This window comes from Anopheles aquasalis, chromosome 3 (assembly GCF_943734665.1).
Source record: "Anopheles aquasalis chromosome 3, idAnoAquaMG_Q_19, whole genome shotgun sequence".
NCBI lineage: Eukaryota > Metazoa > Arthropoda > Insecta > Diptera > Culicidae > Anopheles > Anopheles aquasalis.
In genome coordinates this window covers 57,681,049-57,698,548 of record NC_064878.1, presented here as the reverse complement: position 1 = coordinate 57,698,548, position 17,500 = coordinate 57,681,049, and the positions used below count along the sequence as shown (strand labels likewise).

At 48.2% G+C, this 17,500-nt stretch overlaps 1 protein-coding gene across 1 annotated transcript in view; it reads left to right on the top strand.

The window, feature by feature from the left end:
• Nucleotides 1-17,500, top strand: part of LOC126577746 (BAI1-associated protein 3) — a 66,426-nt gene that overhangs the window by 41,034 nt on the left and 7,892 nt on the right. Inside the window, exons 5-6 of the mRNA XM_050239618.1 lie at nt 416-653; nt 4,969-5,137. Coding sequence (XP_050095575.1) covers nt 416-653; nt 4,969-5,137 — 407 coding nt within the window. The remainder of the gene's footprint in view (nt 1-415; nt 654-4,968; nt 5,138-17,500) is intronic.

Genomic DNA, 17,500 nt, shown 5'->3' with positions numbered 1-17,500 from the left:
TTTTTCCCTTGCGCCCCCCAAACCGACAAGATTGACGAGCTGCGCGTGTCGGTGTGTGTCGGTATGTGTGTTTTGATGGAATTTGCCTTCATGTTTGCGTGTGTGAAATGGCCAATTGTTGTCATATTTTGTCTCCCTTCTCCCGCCCGTCATTCATTGTCCGTGCACGCCAACACCAACCTCTCGCCGATGTCCACCAACAGGCGTGGCGGGGCGTGGCGTGGCGTGGCGTGTGGGCTACGACACAAAGAAAGCCCAGCCCCCCCTCTCTCTCTCTCCCTCTTCCCACCGCTCACCTCGTCCCTGGTGTTCACCTTCGTGGCGTTATCGAATTTGCGATGTTTTATTACGATTTTTTCCACCTTTTCTTCTCCACCTTTCTTACGCTGCTCTCTGCTGTCGGGTCCAAAAACAGCGTCCAGGAGAACGATGGTTCCTACTTCGAAAGCTTCACTGCCCTATCGTGGAAGAACGAAAACCGGCGCATGTCGGCGGTCCGGGCGGTGGAAACGCGCGCCGAGGTCCTGCCGGAGAATGACAGCGAGCGGCAACCGGACGATGACGTCGAGCGGTCGGAGCAGAAGGAGCACCTCTACCTGGACGTGCTGTACGCGATTGCCAACACCGTGGGGGCACCGGCACCCGGCGGACAGGTAGGTCAAACCAGTTCCACCCATCGCATCAGTTGCCAGCGAATCGGCCACCCATTGGCCTTCCGAGAACAATCCGGGGGGAACGACGCGTCATTCGACGTTTATTTTATGTTCTGTTTTGTTCGCGGGTGCTGGCGGTAGTGGGGTTTTTGGGAGGGTTTTCCAACCCAACCGGATACACGTGTACTCGGTGAATCTTCTCCTGGGGGCGAATGAGGCTTTCCATTTCCTTTTTCCCACCGGGTGGTCCGACTAGAACGGCGACTAACGGGTGTTCAGGGGGTTTGTTTTATGAGATACTAAGACTGAGCATATTATTTGGCGAGAGAGCCACCACCTGGGAACAATAGATTAAATTTCGTGTATCTTTCTTTTCCACTTCCTTCAGTGGGTGCACTGTTTAATATCAATGTTCAATGGTGTCGTTTTTCTGCTTTTTAAACATCCTTAATGGAATAAGTAAAAGAAACTTTCACCGAAAACCGCTGAATGTGTTTTATCACATTAGCCTAACTCCATCACATTCTAATTACTGTTCTCTAATCTTCATTCTATCTTTCTCTCTCTCTCTCTCTATTTCTATCAACTCTTTCGACCCCACCTACTGTACTGTACCACCACGCACGCCTTCTCTCTCTCTCTCTTTCTCTAATCGCACTATCAACTCACTAATGTGAAATGGAATTTGAAAAAACATAATCACTTCGACCTGGGACTGGGGTTTCAAAATTATCTCAATCTCGTACTATCTCCATCCACATCCATCGAACTGGCGAACCGCAGAAGAGACTGAAAGTAATTATGTCAATATGTTTTTTTCCTCCCCCAAAGCTTCCTAGTAACATTCGAATACCGCTGCTGCAAACACCACCAGTTTTGCAGCGATTGCGCTTTCTTTTTTAACCAAAATAAGGCTGCTAGTTTAGTCCACTATTGGCATTTCCACTTTCAATTCGGCTCGATGCGTTTCCAAAATTTAGAATAGCGTTTGGTTGAAAGTTTTACGCAAAACTTTTAGCGCTTCAAAATTCATAGAATAGCGAAATCTAAGCTGCGCTAGTCCTCCATCTAGTTCGAATCTAGTTCCTTTTCATTTCATTTACCTCATCAAGTTCCACTACATTAGTGAGTAGGGTTTTGATTGCATGATTTGTGTGTAGACTTATATAAATTATTTACAGATCATAGTTCAATTTACTTAGCCATAGCGTGGGCGCTGAACTTTGCTTTCTCTCATAAATTTTGTGACAGACTCGACAAGCGCTCCATACTGTCAAGCAGCTTGTCTGGAAACTTCATGAAATTACAGGTTAAGCTGACGCACGGCTTCGGTGTGCTTCGTGAGAGTACCCCGTAACGGGTCGCTTGTCGCTTGATCACGGCGTCCAGCGTCCTTTGATGCTATGCTGGTGGTGAAAATCAAACAAAAAAAAAGCGATTTTTCCACACCAGACCTGGCAACGTCTAAGCAAACAGGACCAGCTTTCAATTTCGCTTTCGTGCAGCAGCTCAGCGCCTGGAAAGGGGATGCGATTCCATTAGCCAGTCCCCTCCGGTCTCCGGTCTCCGTGGCGTCACGTGCAAGGGATTGTTCCTTTTTTGGATTGCTGTTTAGTTTCGATCATTCGTCGAGCGGAGAGCGTTGGCATCAGTCTGAGCATCAGCATCAAATCATAATTGACAAGCTTTCTCTGCGGACGACGGCTGCAGCATGCTGTAGCGATGCTGAAAGCGCTTAAAGCATCAGCATCACCGAGCTGATGACTGAGTAGTTCCAGAGGTTCCATTGAACTGTATCAGCAGAAATCGCTCAGTTTGCGACGTCATGCACTCTGGATGAGTTGTCATTTGACGAGCTCGATTCGATCAGCTACATTCAATGTACAAGCGATGACTTTGAGAGCAGACAGTCATTGAAGAAGTTAATTGGCCGTTTCATTAACGCACGGGTCTTAAAGTCGTGGTGTGCCAAATTATATTTAGCGACTCATGTTATGCTTGGTGATTAACTGTGTGTTCTAAGCGTTGAGTGAAAAATTGAATGAAGAAACATTTCTCTTTCACATCTCTGGGTTAATTAGCGATTTAAATATCGATTACAAACTCCTGAAAGTATGCAATTGTACCGGTTACCTGGCGCCTCCATCATTCGGGATTCGCCCGCGGGCCGCGAACTGGTTGACACTTTCTTCTGGGGCCCGCATGCTAATATTAGTTTGAGACCCCTATTTTAAGGCATATGTATTGTATAAGTGTATTTTTGTGCAAAGTGTAATAATATTACTCCACTGCAACCTTGTTTTGTTGTCGTTACTTATAATTGATTGATCTTTAAACCCTTTTGTGAAACAGATTCATAATCAAAGTACACTATTTCCAAACTGTTATCGAGTGTAAATATAAAACGAATATTGTTCACAACCCACGGGTCAAACATCGAAGAAATACATTGCTTGCAAACAGATTCCAGTTCAAACCAGTCCAAAGAAACCCCCGGGATGTCTTAACGTGTCGTCTACAGCATCCTTCCCAGGATCACCACTTGCCATGGCAGTTTCGTGGGCGACCTAATGGTGGCGAAAAATGTAATGCAAACGTCCTGCAGTGCCCTCGCCCATCGGAGCGCACACCAGAAGAGGGCTGCTTCTACGTCACTACGAGAAACCCCTTTTGCTACTGGGCGAAAATGGTTTTTGCCATCGAGACCGGATCCTAAGCCAGTAGTAGTTGCGCCCATCGATTCGTGGGATTTTCGTTTTACGTTACCACGATGTGGAGGTCCGGTTTCGAGGCGCATAAGTGGCTGTGAGGAGCAGTGGAGGAGCAGGAAGAGGAGGATGAAACGATAAGATATTCCAGCCTGAAACCGAACAACCACTAGCCACTCAATGAGGCAGAAAAGCGTCGTCTCTGCTGGACGCCCAAACTGGAGATTCCGTCCAGTCGACCAAAGCAGCCTTACATCTTGTGCAGCTGAGAAAGAGAGAGAGAGAGAGAGAGAGAGAGAGAGAGAGAGAGAGCAAAAGTGAGCACTGAAACGACCACGAAACGTAAGAATGGCATTTGGTTATGCTTCATTGATTGTTGCGTAACGTTACCGCCCTTGGGCTTGAGTATTGACGGCAGCAGCAGCAGCAGCAGCATGAAGACGTGGATTCGGTACGAAATGAATCAACCATCACAGGCTTATCAGCTGCTTTCTCTCGATACAACAAGCGTGTCTGCTTGGGAATAGACGGCCCGTCGGAATCGCTTCATCGTTCCCGTCTGTTCGATTCAATTGTACCATCATCATTCCAAATATAGTTACATCTGCCGGCATCAACTAAAGCACGCTACCGCCATCGTAAAGCATCGAAATTCGAAAACCTCCCGCAATCGATTTCCCTTTTTGCATAACGACACCGAACGTAGCGACAGCATCGCGCCAAACACCGGAACGTTAAATCTTTAATGCGCACCAGTCGCGCACACCGATCGTTACATTCCGTCACGATAACCGTCGCACATAAACCGTCCCCAGGAACCACCGGGACCAGCTATCCCGAAAGCCAATATTGCTTTTTCGAATACCACGACCGCCCGGGCACACGGCGTGGATATTAAATTTGAAGAAGCGAAGCGAAACCCCATCAATTCTTTGTCATTCCTTTGACGGTGTGGCGCCATTTACAAACCCTACCAGCTCCATCTCCAGACGTACCACAGGCGGACGAACGGATGGACGAGCCTCCGAACGACGACGATGCGCTGCGCCATCGACACCACCAGCCAGGTGAATTGCGCCAGGTGAAAACCGTATGCTAAGCAATACTGTCCCCGCAAATTGTGACACCAAGTGGCTGCTGTTGCTGCCGATGATCGTTACCATTGGGCGAATGTGGTAATTCGAGAAACTCGACTATCGTTAACCAACGAGGATGATTTGCATGAAGATGTTTATGGCTGTGTTGTGAACTGTTTTGTTTCGCTAACTTTGCATTCCCTAGCACTAGAGCACTGTAGTAAACTATCGCTTCCTGTAGAGTAGAACCAGTTACAAGTCAATTTCTTACCAATTACGGTTAACAAAAGCTTCTCCTGCTCCTTAACTTACCTCTCAGCTAGAAGCGAACGAGTAATGAGTAAACCCTAAACACTAAACCAACATGACGTAGACTTGGGCACTCAGCGCGCGTTTCATTACGCTTCGCCGTAGCCAACACACGAACCGAACCGCTGCCAATCATAATGTTCACATTTGTCCCTGCGTTTGCTCTTTCTCCCTTCTTTTGTTACAACTCCGCTCCACCGTCCACCGAACGGAACACATCAGTTTGCACACTACAAGGAAGAGATGTACCTTCAGGCGCAGCGGGTGTTCAACGTGTCCGCCGACCGGCACTACCGGCTGCTGCACGCGGCCAACGAGGAAAAGCCCAAGATCATCGTGCTCACCGTCATCGTGCAGGAAGCGGAAGGACTCGAGGCGAAGGACGCCAATGGTGAGTAGACAACGAGAGGGAGGAAGAGATCCTGATGCTGGTACCCCGGTGCAAGCGAGTGGCCTTGCGCCCCACTGCGTCTAATGATGCTGGCGATGAGTTATTTCCACAGTTTTCCAGCTCAACGAGCATGTGGAATGTGGTACGCCAGAACACGCCGGTTATTGGTTATTTCACCGCGTTGATCTTGGGCTGCACACTCAGAAACGATGCAAAATTTTCCATTAAACAGCAACCGCCTTCATAATGGTGGCGGTTTTTTGTAGTTGTTGTTGAAATAATGGTTAAATGCTGTTCCGACAACAGTTTATATTACCACCTGAAGAGCTGTCAAGTAGAAGATGCAAACGTTACCAGGCTGCTAGGCTGCTTGGATTACTGGAAACCAAGTAATGGCAACCGAGGCTACTGTCTATGACGTACGAACACGCTTTCGGAACAAGGGGTTTGTCATCCCTATTGTGTCGTCAACCACACCACAAACTGATGTTTGTCGTTCACCAAGGGTGGTAGACGTCGTATCATGTAAAATTAATCGTTTTATTCAACCACATTTCCCCCTCCCGTCCCCCAGAGGACACAAAGCAGTCAGTCAGCAAGACAATAAACATGCTTTCGGAAGTGTCATCCAACAGAAAACCTATTCTTCATATGCAGATCCCCTGGCGTATAGTGCCGTTGCCGTTTCTTGGCACCAGGTTTACCAGGTTTGTGGTGTTGGCTTCAAATTAATACACAATCATGAGTATTCATACCTTCCGGCACCACCGGCACGCGCCTTTCCTTCATCGCATTTCACTTGGTTTGCGAACAAAACAAACAAACATTCACTCCGGCACATTCCGGGATGTTCCGTCTCGTCCAGCGTGGTAACAGACTTGCCGCAATCGTCAACAGACCAACCAACCAACACATTCCCGGCTCTTTTATGGCTCGAAATGGGTCTAAGTTAATTTTGAAGTCTATTTTTAGTACCCATTATTTGTTTGTGGCAGCGCGAGGGAAGGTTCGTTGAGTAAGGTTCGCTCGTACTGCCAGGCAGAGACAAGCGGAGTCCGTGAAGATTTAAGGAAAACGCATAGCTCTACACGCAACCGCGTGAAGATAAGCGCCCAAAGATTCCGAGGAACGAGGGGGAGCTGGAGCTGAATGGAATGGGGGACCATAAATATGGTTCCACTCCACCTACCACGCCATTATTGCGTCGCGGATTCACACTGTTCGCCAGCCACAATCCCCGACCTAAAGCACCAAATGAAAATGGAAATCATTGGCCGACCTTCGAGGAGGTGTTCGAGCCCAATCGGCCAATCCGTGGCCACCGTGCCGTGGCTCGCGTTCCCCTAATGAAGGAAAATGGGCAGGAAGCGAATGGGAGAAAAAACAGAGATTTCCAAAATGTTGTACAAATCCCCATCCTCGTGGAATCTCGTGGAGCAATACAAGGCAAGCATTATGATAATTCTGTTGCTGCAACTCCTGTTTGCTGGTTGCTGGGAGGAGAGCAAAATTGGTCTTCGTCCCGTCTTCGAGGACCTCTGTTCTGCTCCAATCGCTGCTTTACTTTGAACTGGAACTGTACTCTTTTTTCCTCATTCTTCGTTCCTTTTGAACGCTCTTTTTTGATTACGCAAACGAAAATGCTACAATCGAAGCACCCAAAGCAGTGCGACTGGGGAGTGGGAGTATTGTAAAAAGCAACCAATAAAATGCGTCAGAACTCCGTCTCTCGGCAACAAAAACCCGGTCGGCTGTGGCGTATTGCTACGGTAACGGTGCACTTCAAAAATAAATTCGGCCGATCGCATCGCTCCGAGAATTCGAGTTTCGAGGAACCTCAGTGTTGAGTGTTTTTCGTTCAAATATTAACCGACGACCGAGGGATGGTTGTTATTTATGATAGGGATTGTAACTCTTCATTCAGCAATCGATAAGGTCAAACCGTAATGCAAAGCCGTTTTTTTTTTCTAATTTTACACAACGTGCTTGCGATCAGCGCCAAGGCCAAGACCAACAAACAGAACGAAACGAAAGATTAATAAAGGGAAGGTTGCGGCAAAGTTTATCAACCACCGAACCGTGGATTGCCGGAACAGTAATAACAATATTGATGTAGCAACCAATCAAAAAGTCACTTGACAAAGTCACCATTTCCCCCATGGATACCCCAGAAAATTACTACCAAGATCATCCTCAGTCACGCTAGTCACTGGCAACAAATAAACGGGTTTTCTCCACGGATCGCTGCACGTTGCCCGGTTTTTCGGCGGGCGGAGAAACCATTATTTGCAAACACGAGGCACGGCAGAAGAACTCTTTCGAAATTTCTCCTTTTCCTCTTCCTCGTTGCCGTTGTCTAGTTTTACTTTATCGACTTACCTTTCGATTTCGGTGCGCTGCAGAGCCAACGATCCGTCGCATGACTCAGTCCACAATCGCCTCCACTTGACCACCACCCCTTGATTCTCCTGCAACAGGGTCCGGGTTTTAATTGTGAAAGTGAAGAAAATTGAAATTATCGATTACTTTGCTGTCATGGCGAGGCCGTAAGTCCGTAAGTCAGCCAGCCATTGTCGATAGCACAGCAGACAGTTCCATGGACCACAGGATATGGAGCTTATCGGTCTTGGCTAAACCAACGCGATGGCGAATGAAAACTTGCGGACGTGTCTTTCATTCGATCGGAGGACGAAGAGCCCGAAGTTTCACACCAGAAAATCGATCCAAGAACTAAACACTGAAGGGCGATGTGGTCTGGGAGTGTCATAAATTGTGCAAACCAACGGGCCAACTCTTCGTAAGTAATTTGTGGTTTTCCTTTCGCTGCAACTACCAGACACACACCAACACGATGTACGAACACGATTTGTAGCATCTATTTGAATTCCTTCTCTCGCTCTCTCGATGGGCAAAAGATCTGTCGCAGCAGACCATCAGCGGAAGATCGATACGGACGGAGCATGGCTGCTGTTAAAATGGCTTCCAGTTTTAGCGCCCGGACAATTATTTATTATGACCATCATCCTCCTCCCCCCAAAAAGCGAGAGACATAGCGAGGGAGTGCTAGGGAAATCATATAAAAATATTGCTCGCCATTTCCTATTTATGTGGCGCACGGCCGGATAATAATCGTCCCTAGGGAGGGGAGGGTGGCGAGTGCTAAGCCAGAAGCGACGAAGAAGCCATCATCCCTCTACCCCCACCCCGGGTGAATGCAGTTGTGGTGGCCGTCCGTCCCGGATCCCTTGTCCGTGGCGCTGCGATGCTACGATTCTACGCTGATTGGGTTGAATGACGCACGTTTACTCACCGACCGAGCATAATCCTCGCCCCCATGGTACGTCCACCATCCGCACAGAGCAAACACGTTCACCTAACCGGGAACGGACAACGTTTCGCTGTTCTACCTGTCCTTCGTTTCTTTCGTTCGTAGCGGCAGCAGAACGGGTGCGCCACAGAGCTCCTAATCAAACAGCCATTTGGTCAGCATCGTTTCGTCGTTTTCCCGTTTGGCCCCTTGCCCGCAGTTGGCGTCTGTTCACTGTGTATAATGCTGCCGGATTTCCGGAACCCAGCACTGCTATCGATGCTAACTCGGTGGCCGTTCTTTCTGAGGTGCTCCCCGTCTATTCTCTGGACTGCCTTTTACCGGCAGTGAATGGTAACAATTGGAAATGACAAAGCGGGCGGCTCTCGGGCACCCCACAGGCTACTAGACGATGTCATTCCGCAGTCGCTGTTCCGTTTCCCGATCATCCCGGTAGGCGGCTAGGTTTTGTCGTGTAGATAATGTATTTTCATTCCCTGCTCCATTCGAGGAAAATGTAACAAAATAAATTCATTGAGTTTCAAAATTTCTGGGAATGTTAATGGTTAACACTTCACACTGATATTCGTTGCTTTTCCACGACGCTATTTCTAAAATTTTCTTTCAAAACTTACTCGAAAGCCTGAAAGCTTACAGAATAAAGCCGGATCACGTTTGTGGTTATTTGGAATTCGACATCGGCAGCCCTACGCCAGCTGTCGACACTTGGAAAGCGAAATATACGCCTTCCGTCTAACGAAGATTGTAATATTCAAATGCGCACGCCTTTTTAAACGTGCTGTGAAGCGAGGCGGGTTTTAAGAATCGCTGTTAGAATTCCCAGCAGTGAATCAGTCAGTTTTCCGGCGAACCCTCATTCAATGCTGGATGGATGTCGATTTGATTGATTGAAACATTCTGAACACCATTATGTATCTTCGCGTGACGGTTCGTCAGTCATAACTTTTGAAAAATATATCATTTTGATTTATACGAGCGCAGCAGATGCGTCCTGCTCCGCTCCAAAAATCCCACCCAACGCGCGATAAATCAAACAAATGCGTGGGCCTTCAAATTGAGCAGCTTTGGTGATTGTAAAGTGTAAAATTGTGCGAAAAAATGAGTTCGATAACGTGAACTACCAGGCGCCTCCATCACTAGTCCATCACGTGCTTAAAGTCCCCGGAGAGCTGCCGGTTTTGAGCTGTATCACGTGTTCGAATGGGCACGTGGCACGGACGATGTTCCGTATTACCCCGTGGGGCAGGTTAGGCGTCGCATTACCAATCACAACACCCTCACCACTCCGCCGGTTTTCACTCCAATGGCATTCATTAGCTTCTAAATTGAATTGTTTTAGCCGGCGCGGCGACGGTCTGATGGCGGCTGAAACAATGCCAGACAACCGGAGGTGATGATTCCGGGGCTCCAGGTGCCATTTCCCAAGACCAACCGCTTATCACCGCTCCAGACCTAGGCCTAGTGTGATAGTTAGAATAACGCCCCGTTGGGCGTTGTTAGATGAAGTGCGCGCCTTGAGGCATTCAGGTGACATTCATGAGCGAGCGAGCTCTCCGCTGATGGCCATTGACGGGAAAGGCGCAACGGAGCTGCCATCAAGCCGAAGAAATCTGAATTAATGAGACAAGGGACTTGGAGGTGATGTCATTAACTCTAGCGCTCTTGTTTGCTACTGTGACTAGTAGTCCAGGGTTCCGGCTCCCTTGTGACGTATAAACAAACGATAAACAGTTTGAACATGGTGCCGTTGCGGCTTCTAATGAGACATTGTTATTCAGCTGGAAGCAATGCGCATCACACGGTCGCATGGTTGGCCCGCATGGAGCACGGAACCGATAGCAAACCTTTATCGTAATTGAGTTTTGTCAGGATTTTGACGAGATTAGCTGCCCTTGACGCAAACTAACCGTAAATTCTTAATGTTCTCTGGAACGAGCATAAAATGTAATGTAACGCTTATGTAACACACAGAATGAAACAGTGAATCGATACTTTCCTGTCAAACCGCTAACGTTTTCTCTAGAAGAAACCACCATGAACCAACTTCCCACAACCACAAAATGGCCGCAAAAACACACCCAAGACAAAAAATGCGATCTCACGTCCGCGAAACCACTTCAATGTTCTCTCCTCCAGAACCATTCTCAAGCCATCGAACCGCGAAAAAGTTCGGTTGTCAATCAAGCGCACCTGAATGTTTTATGTTTTGCAAACGGGATCGCGCTCCGGCCCGCTGCCGGTCCCGGTGCGTCCGCTCGAGCCCTCCAAACTCCCGCCGGGGGGGCAATATCAATGAATAATGGAAACGTTGATTGATCTAATTTGATTTTGTTTTGACGCTGGCATTCCATTCGTGGCGATTCGCGCGTGGAATTCCATTTGCGGAATCACACCCTGGGGGGGATCGCTGAGGGCGCCACCTTGTAGCGCGAGCACTTCCCAAGCATTTCCCAATTCCCCCCACCCTCCGAAAGCTTACCGTGGGTGGGATCATTGTTGTGGAACAGAAAATTGTTTGCCGGAAACTTTCCACCAAAAGTAATTACCGATAAGATGCTGATTAAAAAGTAATTTCGAACGGTGATCGATGCTGAGATGGGCGACAGCCTCTTCGATTGTGGAGAGGAGAAAGACAGGGAAAACTGGAAAAAAATGTTGGTCCTTGATTGACCTTGTGCTTGAAATTAATTATCATCATTCATGACGCTGACATGCTTCATTACACGAGCGAGTTGCGAGTGATGAGTGAGCGAACGGAACAGGAACGAATGGCCGCGTCCTTCAGCCAAACCCTTTCAATCATTGGCCAACTTCACCAGCACCGGCACACCGGCTGTCGGCGGTCCTGTTGACCGTCGTGTACGGTCGCGCATCACATCACGTCACCGAAGGATTTCATCCTTCCAGACGCCACCCGGAGAAGGTCGCGCACGAAAGACAAGCAGAAAACCACCAACCGGCTCTGGTCTCTCCCGTGCGACACCAAATGATGCGTGGCGAGAGATGAGGCTGTAATGGGTCCAGGTCCCCTCCCCCCGCGGCACTAATCTCCTGAGACCATTAGCGGATGGAAGGTGGTTGCAAATGTGATTGGAAAATTCACTCCCAGTAGCCGTCGCGGTTGTCATCGTCGTCGCAGCAGCAGCAGCAGCAGCAGCAGCTGAAGCTCCTCGATCCAATCAGTCGTCACTCTGCGCGGAATGGAAGAAGCGAACGAATGCGAATCCCAGTGCGGTGGGATAGCAGTTTACAGCATCATCTACAGGGCAGGGATGGTAATTTGTCAGTCAAAAGTGATCCGTCCGCAAATGGAACCGTTGATGGCGATCATGAAATGATTGGTAGACTGTCTTCATCGCAGAATGCCCGAGGGGAGGGTGGATTTGTTGTGGAGCATCATGCACCCGGCAGCTTAGTTGTTTGTTTCCTTCGGATATTAATCGGATTTTCCGAGCGAAAAATTGCAAACAATCATACCAGTGCACCGTGGTCCCATGAGTAAAACTACTGAAAGGATGTGATTCTAGGAATGCCAAAAAATAAAAATAATATTGCAACACAACCGAAATCAGTCCAGCTGTTGGTCTGGCAATCAAATTTCGAAATTTTCCAGAAAGCTTGAACCAACGAAACACGCCACGAGGCAAACAGTTTAATTGAAGACACAATAGAGGGCATCAAATATTTGGTCCGTCTGGCCTCATCGCTCACGCCGCACAATCGAAATGTATTTATTCTACCGAGAAACAGAGAGAGAGAGAGAGAGAGCAAATGAGAGAGCAACGATTAAGCGAATCATATTTTAATGAATGAAACACAAATATAATATCACTCCCCACGAACACTGGTTCCCTTTGATGGCCAATGCCAATGCAAAAGGTTTCCTGTGCTTCAAGTTTCTGTGTGCGTTCGTGCGCGAACCTCATCATAAGCCACGATCCCACAGCACGTGTATGAAAACACATTGATTGTAGGTATGATTTGATTACATTTCATCATGCCCATGCCCATGATTACCGCACAAGCATACCACCCAGCCCGGTGCACCGGTGCTGGCGATGGTGAAAAGCAGTCAAATCTTTTTTTGTCAGGTGTTTTATTTGAATAAATTTTATACTGCTTCTCCGCCCGAACAAGCTGCCCTCACCATTCGATTCTACTGCGATTCTTGGTGCCATCGAAAGGGATTATGTTACTCGTGCATTCCGTGCAGAGGTGGATGTAATTTAATTACTTTATTACTCACCATGACATCGACGATTGACCGCCGCTTTCGATGCTGCATTCGGCGAAATCAAATGAATATTCCAGCCCCCACACATCACTAGCGGCATTGGCAGTGGTTCAAATGCGGCGTGTTTGACAGTATTGTTGCCGAATGTCGTCGCTGGATGGTGAATTATGCCATGGTTTTTAATTATTATTTCGTGGCCTGGCGATGATGGGGCGAACCATACCCTTCATTAGGCTAATTTGGCAGCGTAATTAAATAAATTACAATAGTGCGGCGAATGAATAAGGAATTTCATTTTAAGAGCAATGTGGGTGTGGGTTCACTGGCGATCATAAATTAACCCGAAACAATATGTGAATTCTAAAAGCAATAATCAACAATGAACTGAAACACAAATCATTCTACGACCTGTTCTAATGACGCTTAGGACTATTACACAAAAGGTTCCTTATTATGTCCTTTGTAAAAGTGAAACAAACATGAATCGCGGACATCGAAACACAAGCGCCCAGCACAAGTGAGCACAAAAGAACATAAGCCCTGGACACTGGCCAACACGAATGCCCTATAAGCACTCCATCCTCCTCGGACATTGTCACCAGTTCGTTCCGGCCTAACTTTCCTCTTGTCCAGCGTGTCGAGGTCGCGGGTAATCCACTTTAGGTTAAATACAGTCACATATAAAATCATAAAACATTATTGTTCTGCTCGGCTATAATAGGATTACGCGGAGCGGACCATTTGTCGGTGTACTGTCGGTGTCCCATTATCATATCTACCGCTGCCCATCTCATTCGCCCGACGACGGTGCCAATTGTGACGATGTTTTGTCTGTCTCTCTCTCTCTCTCTCTCTCTCTCTTTGTCTATGTGCCATGTCACGGACCAGGGTCAGTGGACATGAGGGGCTGGTTTATAATGACAATTGCTACTAAATGCTTTTTGGGGAGGTTGCTCCAGAGCGCCACAGACAACAACACCGACAACATCAACCCCGTCCACACCCGTAAACCGTAAAGGGGAAGTTAGCATCAATTTACAAATGTCAGTCGATTACTTGCCAGATTAAATTTAGGCTTCGGACGGTCGGTCGGTCGGTCGGTTGGTTTGGGTGGTTTGTCGTTCTTAAGCCCTTTAAACCGCCTTCCCATGCGTGTCCTAGTGCCTTGCGGCCGTCCATACCGCACGATGTAATGGGATCACTAGGAAGGCACGGTAACGATAACGCAACCGAAAGGTACCAATTCCAATTTCGTTAACAGTGAAAAGGGGATTTCAAAGAAGATCCAGGATCCAGGATCACACCACAGCCGGAGAGCCACAGAAATGGTTGCCTAGTGCTACCTTTTCTTTCAACCAGAGTGTGTGCCCCACGGGTATCCTTTTGAATGGCGATGAGGACCTGGTGACGATTAGGGGGGAGCTGATAAATCATCATAATTTTCGACGCCCTCCCTCCGAGAAGCACAAGACACCAGGCTCTCCAAACGCGTGGGGCTGATTGGTGGCGAGATTTGTCGCCAGTGCACCCGTGGCCCATTACTACTGATTGATGATCAGAGGTAAGCCGGGGCTGCTCAGAAGCGGATAGCGGAACAGATAGCCCACATTCTCTCTCTCTCTCTCACCTGACTCCGGGACACCTTTGAAGTCCTTCACCTGGCTTCACCGAGTCCTTCGTGTCCTTCGTCTACCTTTTGTGCTCGCTCGCGGCACCCGTATCGTATCCTATCTGGTCGCTCGCTCCTTCCATTCATCTATCACTCGACCGCGCAAACAAAAGGGGGGACCACTCGGTGTCGGTCGTAATGTGATTAATATCTGGGCACTCTTCGTCATCTTTTAGTCTCCTGCGCTTTGTTTTTTTCTCGACCATCTCGGTCATTCCCCTCGGCGGACACCGCTTGTCTGTGACGCTTTAAAGATGTTCACGAGCCGTCTCTTTATTCGTCTTCATTCGGCGTCTTTGACGTATTTTTCGCTCAGTTTTATCATCGTAGCCGGAAGCCGGAATCGTTCCCGGTTACATTCGATTCATAATGAATCCCCAATCGTCGGTCGCTGTAACAGATGGTGCCTTCCGGGATGGCCGGGAGGGTTCGATAATGGTCCTTTCCATGCGAAACCCATTCAATATGTATCCCATCCATGTGACGGTCCATTTGAGTTCCCTCTCCCTTCTGTGGTACGCTCTCAGCAACGGCATAAATGGTTCGCAGAAGGATAGCAACTGCTACTGATGCGGTAGTGGTGCTACTGTTTTAATTACTATCGATAACGGGAAGGATCGATTGAAGAGATTCGGATACATTGGGGGTCAGACCGTTCGTTTAACACAGATCACAGAACCCCGAGAATTGTGTTGACGGATGACTGATTCGAGACAGATAAGACCCTTTTACCGAACGTAAACGCTATCCGTATGCCATTTATGTCTAGTCCCGTTGGTGGTTAATGGCGAGGACATAACATTTTCATTTTGTTTCTGCAAATCGTTCCTCATAACGCACCAATTGGCAGTCGATTTTGGTGAAGGATTTCCACCCCTTTTTTCCGATCTTCTGGTGAAGAAGATGATGCTCGTCAAACGGAAAATATGGGGGGGGGTGGTCTATACCCTCTAGCGCTTCACTAGACTGCTGCTACTGCTGCTGACAGCCGATAAGGAAACGAATAGCTTCAACGAGAGAGCGGGGACAGAGAAGCAGTACAGGCAGATGCATACAGACACCACACATGGTTGGCAGGATGGTGGATTTTTGTTGAAAAACCGAACGAATACTTAAGGAAACCGTGACGGCAACCGGATTCCCTTTTTCTCCCCCAAGAAAAAAAAAACATATAAACCGCTTACTGCAATCCCATTCAACCAGAGCATTAGAGGGAAACATTTTTCATTTCGCGCCCCCTAGTGGGATGGCGTCTCTGGCCGTCGTCCGTAGCAACAAGGCGTGGCGGCGCAGCGAATGTGATCGCTCCTCACAATCGAAACGCGTTTGACGTAACGCCGTGCGTCAACCAGCTGCATGGGAAATTCGAGAAGGAAATCATATAAATCCTTTTTCCTTTTCTTCGTTCTTTTTTGCGGTGGGGAGAATCATGGAATGCAAATTCCAAACAGTCATGCATCCCGCGGGTGTGCCAGGTTGTCTTCATTTTTCCTTCGACCGCAGAAAATGTCGAACCTGACACCGGATCTCGCACCAGAGAAGCTCCATTTCCCAATGTGATTCGTCTTGATGTTGGAAACGGCATGCGAACGATGTGATGATTGCGTGTTGACCACGGCACGGTGATGGTTTCGGTGGTGCGTATCGTGTCCCCGGTGTTGCCGCGTCCAGCTGGTTCGATAAAGTTTGAAGATGGAATGGTGAACCCATTCAGCCACCGGTTTGACCACCAGCATAATCAGTCGATAACAGTATCCTAGTGGACCCTCGAATACCTCACGAGCGTCGTGTCCTGCCGGATGCGCCGGATCGATCGGTCAGCCAGCCGGAAAGTTCGTTTGATGAAACGAAACGCCAAGCGCCGTTCCAGTCCCAAAAGTTTGACCTTGTCCGATTGAAGGGCAGAAGTTTGAGCCAACTGTACAAAAATGGTACCAGTTTCAAGACGCAGCCTCAAGACCAATGCTTTCAGAATGCTTGGGCGAAAGTTTCCACAGTTCTCGGGCAGGCATAAAGTCTCGCCAGAGACTATTTATCATCGTGACTGGCGGCATATCAGGCAGCCAGGCTAAAAGTTTGTTGAACAGCGCTAGTGCCCCGACGGTGTGCACTGAAGTGAAGTTCAAAAGGACAGGAATATTGACAAAATAACCAATTTAAAAACGATACAACAGGTCAAGGTGAAAAGGCTGCCTTTTTCCTCTCCTCTCGGGCCGCTATTCAAATAGAAGTCTTCGAAGCAGCTCAAAATAGCCCCTCGTCTTATTGTTCACCTGCACCAAAAGGCACAAGGATCGTGCCGCATGCCACAAGGAATGGAAGTAAACGACAATAGCACTGCATACCGGGTCCGTGACTGGGAGATATCCTGAATCATCGATTGACAATGACGTTACTTCGAATACTGCAAACCAGCGACCGTAGTGAACCTGTCACCGAACGTACCGGATGGCAATTGTCTATCGACGTTGACGGTTGGACAATGCAATCAACCAGCCTAGAAACCCCGCCATTCATTGGCCCCTGTCCTACTTCCGGTAGCGGATTGATGCTGTGAATTAAACCGTCTCCATTGCCGACACTTTTATTAACTGTACATTCCAATAGATACCAGCTATCAGTGCGCTTTGTTTCACTCCGATCGTTCGCTTTGTCCGTTTTCCTCGCTCGCTCGCTGTGTGCTTGTTGAGTCGTCTGCCCTTTTACCACTCTATCAGTGTGGCTTTGGCCGTGGCCACTGTAAACCCGTAGCACCGGTTAATCATCGATAAGCTATCAGCACTGTATCATTACCCTACTGAGACTGGCGGGACACTCTCCCATAATTACTCCATGAGCGTCTCTATCATCATGGCGGCTGCTGGTATCGTATCGTTACGTACCGTTAAACCCACCCTGCCCTGGCCTGGCCACGGGGAGTCGCTTCGTCATTCGAAGCCCTAAGCTCTTCGATATAGCGTGGGCCTGCTCCGTGTAGAGTAGACTCGTGGATTAGCTAGTCTAGCCTTCCGAGCCTTCTGCTGCTGCGAGATAATTAATAACCGTTACGTGCCGTTGTTAATACTCCATTGTTATTGCAGTACTCGTGGTGCTGGTCGTATTACAAGAGAAGCTGACGCTTGACAATGACGA